Source organism: Halyomorpha halys, unplaced genomic scaffold (assembly GCF_000696795.3).
Source record: "Halyomorpha halys isolate HHAL.00 unplaced genomic scaffold, Hhal_1.1 Scaffold169.1, whole genome shotgun sequence".
Classification (NCBI taxonomy): Eukaryota; Metazoa; Arthropoda; class Insecta; order Hemiptera; family Pentatomidae; genus Halyomorpha; species Halyomorpha halys.
The window spans coordinates 1882101-1889947 of record NW_027104700.1 but is presented as its reverse complement, the minus strand read 5'-3'; the positions used below and the strand labels follow the sequence as shown (position 1 = coordinate 1889947).

Sequence of the window (7847 nt, the reverse complement as noted above, 5' to 3'; positions counted from 1 at the left end):
TTAAATAATAATTATTTTCTGCAATATTAGAGAACAGAGATAGATTATTAAAAAAGAAAAAAAAAATGTTGGACGTTTATTTGTCCCTCGGCTTCTCAATGAGCTCTATTGTAGTTCTTCAAACACTTATTATAATAGTGATATTTTTTAATAAATAGTTCATAAAGACTCATTGAGATTACTCATAAAAAATATATACATAAATAATCTGAATTATTATTAAATAATAATTATTTTCTGCAATAATAGAGAACAGAGGTAGATTATTAAAAAATAAAATAAAATGTTGGACGTTTATTTGTCCCTCGGCTTCTCTTTGAGGTCTAGTGTAGTTGAAACACTTATTGTAATAGTGATATTTTTAAGTGAATAGTTCATAAAGACTCTTTGTGATCACCCATAAAAAAAAAATAATAATAATAATCTGAATTATTATTAAATAGAATAAATTTTTATGAAATACTTATAAATGGTTGAATTTTATAAAAGTTCAAAATATAGACATTTCGTATTCCTTTCAGTTACCCGCTAGTACGTTCTACTAAAATTATTCAAGACGAACTAGGTTGCGATAAAACACGAATCCTTTGTGGTGAAGGTGTAATTTACATAGCCTTTGAGTTCTGAATATAGAATTCTCAGTGAACGATACCTTTGATCCTAGCAGTTAGAATAGAATTTCTTTCATTTCTATGGTTTGAGAAATAATTGAGAAACGAAATGAAATATTTAAAATGAATTATCTCATTACTCTGGATTGAACAAGGAGTTTTCAATTATGTATTGAAAGTAAAATTTAACTAAGAAATATTTTTCTTATTAATTAAGGAATTATAATCGACTCGACAAGTAACATACCACATCCTATTTCGCTGAATCACTTAAAAACAAATAATTATTATGAAAAATATATGTTACCTTGGATATCTATACTTCTAATTTAATATTTAATAATACAATTACAATTGTGATTTATTTATTACATATCGACAATTACATTAATTATCATAAATCATACACTTACATTAAATAATGTCTTCTGGGATGGATACTATTGCCGTTCGGGAATCTGCCCCGCGCTTTAGTACTTCACAACAGCTGAGTATAGAAACAAAAAGATTTTAGTTTATTTTCTAATTAATTTATATATATATATATGCCTGTTTGGTTCAGCATAAAAAGATAATATACACTTCATGATCCCTACTATGTGTTGGAACTTATAAAATCTTAAAGATATTGCCTGACAAATTACTAGAAGTAATTGACCCTGTAAGTATGGAAACCTATTTCCCCTCCAGAAAGCTTATTATCAAGTGCGAAAAATAAAAAATAACATAGAAGGGTTTGAAAGAATCTACAATACCAGATCTAGATTCTAATGGGGAAAACACTGAAAAACACATTTAATTGCAAAAACACTCAAATGAATTTAAGAAAATGACTGAAGAGCGTTGAAAAGGTCAAACCAATTTTAGTGGGCATCTTTACCTAAGCCATATTTACAAACTCAATTTTTTTTTTTTTAGTATTTTCGAATCGGTGCTAGTTTGAGACTTTGTTCGCAGTTTATTCAATACTTTTTTATTTATTGGTAAACAAAATAAAAAATGCAATCTGGATCAATAAAGAAAAAACTCATCAAAACTACTAAAATTCATTGACTGAATATTGAGGGATGTTTTGGATTTTTAGAGTTAAATACTCTGGGACGGGATATAGAGAAATCCCACGGTTCTTGCCTTACAACAAAAGTACTTAGGGTCGTTGAAACCACTCGTAAAATTAGCAGGAAGAAGTATAAACTGCTCTATTGGCCATTAGATAATAAAATATTTCCATTTTTAGATCAATAATCTTGTTTTTTTACAAAATTACTTCGCAAAACGTTTATGTTGGGACGTGGTATAACTTGATCATCGGTGACCAAATTTTTTACCAACGTCCTTGCATGGCTATGGACTTGTTCACATTGAAGCATTAAGGAAGAATACAGAAGAATATTTCTCATTACAAGTTACTTTGCATTCTTCTGAAGAAAAAATAAAGCCCTGACAATTTATTTGTTGAATGACTACATTTCAAAATTGATTTATGATTCTTGTACTTTTTTTACACCTTTATGCCTAAAACAATTTCATAAACGTATATTTAAGTATTTTACAAACTACTCAAATTCACATATTTTATTAATGTTTAGAAACATTTTTTTAAATAAATATATGTATATAAATGTGTATATTTTGGAATCCAAATTACTTGTATACCCTCCAGACAGGTTTTCCGCGTTATATTACCATTCTCAGAAAAGTGCTCCATTTTGTAAATACATCGTTAAGTGTGCCACACCCTCTAAGATCCTCTTCCGGTCTTAGAACAAAATGATTCCTCTCCTACTTAAACATTCGGTTTCTTCTACGACCATATCCTGTCTCTTTGCGGAATATCATTTCTTTTGCCCTGTATCAATGTAAATTTTGTAAATCATTATTTTTTTTTTAAATATTTCATCATATGTTTATATCAATGTATAAAGAAAAATATTTGTGTGTAACTTTTTTTTTTATTTATTTATTGTTATTTACAACTGTATACAAATATATACAACAAGTAAATTTGCTGTAGGTGACATAGTCAGACATATGGAGAATCTACCCACTGATAGAACTCCAATGTGTGTAACTAATTTTGATTTAAATGTGCCCGTTCAACTGTATCGTTCCTATAATTTAATAAATTATAGGTTATTAATATTTAATAAATATTAATCCCTCAATTAATAAATGTATATTTTACTTCATTTTTCTCGAGGTCATCCTTTCGGTAAGTGACTGAAAGCTTTGAGAGACTGATTGCTCATCTTTTCGTTACTTCTTTTCTTGATCGCTATACGGTATACCATAAACTTGATATTTTCCTAATCGTTTTTAGCTCATTTATGTCTTTTTCTTTTTATTTGTTATATGTCTATTTATATGATTTTATATCCGGTGGAAAGAATCTTTCCAAAGTCAGTAGTTTGATAAGAAAAACTCTCATTCTATGCATGATCTAGGATCCACATGAATTTTTGTAATTTTAAACTGCATTACTGTTTTTCTAAAAAAAATATAATTATGAATGAGAAGAAATATAAATATCGCAAATGTCTATGCAGATCGGAAACAAATTAATAAGATATATGCAAATTAAAATATAAAAGAATATAGTTTTTCTAGGATCTATCTATATTTACTGTTACCTACAATTGAAAAAAATGTATATACCTACATAATATATTTATGGCGAATGTCTAGTTATTACTATCTAAAAATTAAGACCCCTTTTTATAGAAGAATTTATTTTTTCGGAGCTTAGCTCTTTTTCCCAAAAGGTTGAGCTTATCCTCCGTTTTCAGCCCATTGCACAAAGCCAACACAGGGAAAAGGGGAGGGACCCTGTGTCCGTAAGTTCTTTCGCACGACTGATTTCTTCTGTGCCACGGTCACCTCCGGGTCTCTCAGATAAGATCTCTTTGACTCTGACGCAAGCTTAGAACCGAAAATAAACCTAAACCAGCCCTAAAAAAATAAAATAAAATAAATAAAGTAATGTAAGAAACAATAGTAATAGACTCACCATCAGCTTCGATATCGAGATAATGAGAAAAATAAGTTGTAAAGTATGATCCAATAGATTATTATTGAAATTAATGGGGTTATTCTAATTTTTTTTCATGTTTTTTTTTTTCATTTAGACTTGTATTAAAAATTTAAATTTACTACCTCGACATAAGATTGGAAATTTATTTTAATTATTAAAAACCATAAAATTTTCGTTACGTCTTTATTTCAGTCCAGAAAGTCCTGAAAAAACATCTACTACACGAAATAAATTATACATTACCTTTTTTGAACAGCACTTTAATTTTTTTCAAAAACAATAAATCTCCATTTTGTAACTTCCTTTTAGCAAACATTATGTGAAATACTACTTGTACGAAGAAGATTATTTCATACTACTTTAAAGCTTCATTCTGAGTACTTCTATACGTCTAGATATCTCTGCATAATTTTTATCATTGTAACCCTTCAATGAGAGATCATAACTCCAAAAGTAATCTAAGGGAATCCTTCCCCTTGTGTGACTCACTGTCAGTGTCGAGTCTGGTTATCTGGTTTTCTGGTTATCTCCTTAATATATATATATATAAAGAGACACATGTACGAATTCAACATTTTTACAAGACATCGGTAAGAATTCTAACTAGCTTACTAAGTGAAAGTAAGATGTAAAACTGAAATTTCGGAAACTCAAGGCTTTTAGCATTTTACCTGGGGAAAATTTTTAAAGAGTGGAATTTTTATGTTTAACCCCCGAACGAATCCAAATGCCGAACCAAACGTTTAGAATAAAACGTATAGAACTTTTTTCTAAAAGATCTTGATAACTAATACCTATCTACCAACAGATTGCAACAGTAGCTACTGATTTTGTGAGGTATACAATTTTGATCCTTCTAATATTTGTCATATCTCGATCAGATATTACTTGGATAGATCTAGATTCTGACTCTTAGTACAAATTCCGTACTTTTTCTACCTATTTTATTTACTTCGTGAGCATTATCTTTTTTTTTTTTTTCTCCTGTCGTGATATAGACCAATAAATTAATAATTGAAAATAAAACTTGTGAATATCTATCAGATGTATTTGTTTTATTTTTACTTAAATTTAATGTTTTTATCTTCAGTATAAATTATTTAGTTATTATTTAATTAGTTTATTTCATATACATTTTTTTAAAATAGATATAAAGTTTTTAATTTATTTATTAGTATTTTTTAAAATTTCGTTACTATTATTATTATAATTTTTAAAAAAAATTCTTATTTTTTAATTAGTCTAGTTCGTATATATTGTATGAATGAATAGCTGTAATACTTCCCCTGATTGTGGCACTTTTTATAATTATTGTTATCATAAAAATAAAACTTATATTTTCTGACATTTATTTCATCGAAAATCCTTATTTTACTAGCATATGTAGAAATATTTAAACAACTATTATAGATTTGAAAAAGAAAATAATTGGCATACCCATTTTCTTGTTTTTAAAAAATTGATTGTTAGTTATTAATATTGAAAAATAATAGAAAATTCAGCTACTGAGTGCGTAAAGATGATTTTTTTAAAGTCAGATTCCAGCAAATAAAAAAAACAAGAAATTTTTTTTTAAACATTTTAAAATGATAAATCTATCAATTATCTTTTGAAATTTTGGAAGGTATTGTAGCAGAAGTAGAGTAAATCCTTCCTAAGCGAGTAAGTAATGAGGACATGACGGCCGTGCGTGTTGGGGCGCAGGTTCCAGTACCCCCGGTTCGGAACGTTGTGGGTTCGATTCCTACCTGGGGCAGTTAACATTCATTTTTCGGCGGTCCCGAAGAATGAATCTTGACACTCCCGAGTACATGGTACAAGTACACTGGTTAGTACGCGGCGGCAACTAGCTGTCAGTGGTTGACAAAAAGGACCACTAGGCCCACTTGCCGGACTTGTTCCCCCACCAAATACCAGTACTAGTACCAAGTAATTCCTATCCTTGCTATTGGAAGTAATAAGCAAGTTGCTAAAAACATTATGCATGATTGCTTTAGAATGTTAAATGATTATATTTTATATAATGATATATTGATTAAATGGTTATACTTCATTAAATTATTGTTCGGAACTGTTACTGATAATCTAAAACTATAATTCTAAAATCTGTTAGTAAATAATATTGAAAATCACTATGCCTACTATTATTCTTTTTCTCACAACAGATTTGTTGATGGCTCTTACGCGGCATTTTTCTACAACCATGACCGAGTGGGAGGTTGAAAAGTAATTAAGCCCCTGTTCCACTATCCATCACACACCGCGGACTGGACCCCGGCGGAATATTTAAATTCTTTTAAATTAATCATTGTCCCCAAAAAACATGGCCTATGGAATACCTTTGGTGATTTCCATTTTGGTAGTTGACGGGACGGCTTTTTGAGGAGTCAATGTATTCCAAAATATATTAGTCATTCACCTGGACCCTCCGCTTCCATTTTATCCCATCGCTTCGAAGTAAGATAGATTAAAACCAGAAAGAAAGAATTATAAAACAAATAATAAAAAATGTGAGACAGGAAACAGGCGAAGCTTATTTATTTGTGACAGAACGATGCATATTGGCAAAAAAAAAAAATAATAATAAAGTAGAATAAGAGGATTTAATGATTGATACTTTAAAAGTTTTTTTTTTATTTAAAAACAAACCAATCCATGAATAATTGGCTCTTTCTTTTTCTTTTTTCATTTATAAATTTTCCAAGAAAAATATTTAAACATAATAGTATATTAAAAATTAAATCTATACCGCTACGACCGATGAAGGGTAAGAGGTGCAGTACTTTGTAAGGAAGTACTGTTACTAGACCAACGGTTGTGCAAGGAGATAATTTAGTCAGAACCACGCTTGACCGCCAGATTTTTACCCAATTAAGGGTACCCACTTTATGAGGCTCGGTGGACACCAGAGAACTCCCGCATCCACAGAGCTGACTCACTTTAACAGTGAAAATGAAAATAATCATCTGCAATAGCCAGATTCGATTTCGGGTCTTTACCCTGGGAGTGCATTAGCACTACATAATATTATATTACTAAATAAATAAAAATTATTATTCTAATCTCATTTTATTTACCATTCTGTTACTCTTTTATAAGTTGTCTCGTATAAACGAGATAAATACAATTTTTAGGATAAATTGTAATTTATTACGAGCAAAAGTCAATCATTGGGCATTAAATTATGTTAACAGAAAAAATTATTTATTTATAAAATAATGCCAATAATCAAAAAAATAAAAATTCTTATTCAAAATGAAACACCGGATCGCTTTATCTCTTGGATTATTTTAAAGTTTTTTTACAGATGCAGTTACAAGATCTGCTTTATTCTTCATTGTTGCAACATTACTACTGTTTTGTGGAGAATTTTCTTGTATGTATGGACATTTTCGAAGAAGTCGTCGTATTTTCACTTTTGTTGCAGGAGTAGTTTTCATCATATCAGGTACTTTTTGTATTCCTTACATTTTAATTTTATTTAGTTAAATGGAATTATTTATTTTTACCAATTAATAATAAAAATGAAATAATTGTTAACAATTTAAGATTTTTACTTATAAGCTTTTTCTCAGACTAAATAGAGTATGTTCATTTTTTGTAAGGAAGTTCTAAATCAATATAAATATATTAAAACCAAAATATAAATATAAATTAATCAGATCAACAAAAAATATGTTTTGTTTTTTTACATAAGATAATTTAATGATAAATAATATCCTGTAGAAATGTAACCTGGGTTGATTTTCAGGACTATTGATGCTGATTGGTTTGGTCATGTACATATCAGTTTTTAAAGCAGAGGTTGGTGGAAAATTGAGACCTCGATCGCAGCTCCAGCCTCCACAGTTCACGTTTCAATATGGATATAGGTAATTGATGTCATAAAATCTATTGTTAAATTGTTTCATCAGCATTAAAGAATCATATGAGAAAATATGTTAACTGTTTCAGTTTCCTATTGTATGTCAGTGGTTTTATGTCAATTGAAACAGCTGGGACATGTGCTGTGTTCCTTTACATATATAGGCATCAACGGGATTGGTCTAGGAAACACATGGAGATGACGACTCTCAACCATAGAAAGCTGTCATCTTCGTCAGCTTTACTACCTGATCAGAATGTATATGCAAGTGGTAAGGGTTATTATTAGTTTATTGAAACTTCATGAAAAAAATATATATATATGTATATATATATATATA

At 29.1% G+C, this 7847-nt stretch overlaps 1 protein-coding gene across 1 annotated transcript in view; it reads left to right on the top strand.

The window, feature by feature from the left end:
• Nucleotides 1-7847, top strand: part of stg1 (stargazin-like protein) — a gene marked incomplete at its 5' end in the record, with an annotated part of 40408 nt that overhangs the window by 26922 nt on the left and 5639 nt on the right. The window contains 3 exon segments of the mRNA XM_014417794.3: nt 6950-7090; nt 7394-7514; nt 7597-7778. Of these exon segments, the coding sequence (XP_014273280.3) occupies nt 6950-7090; nt 7394-7514; nt 7597-7778 (444 nt within the window).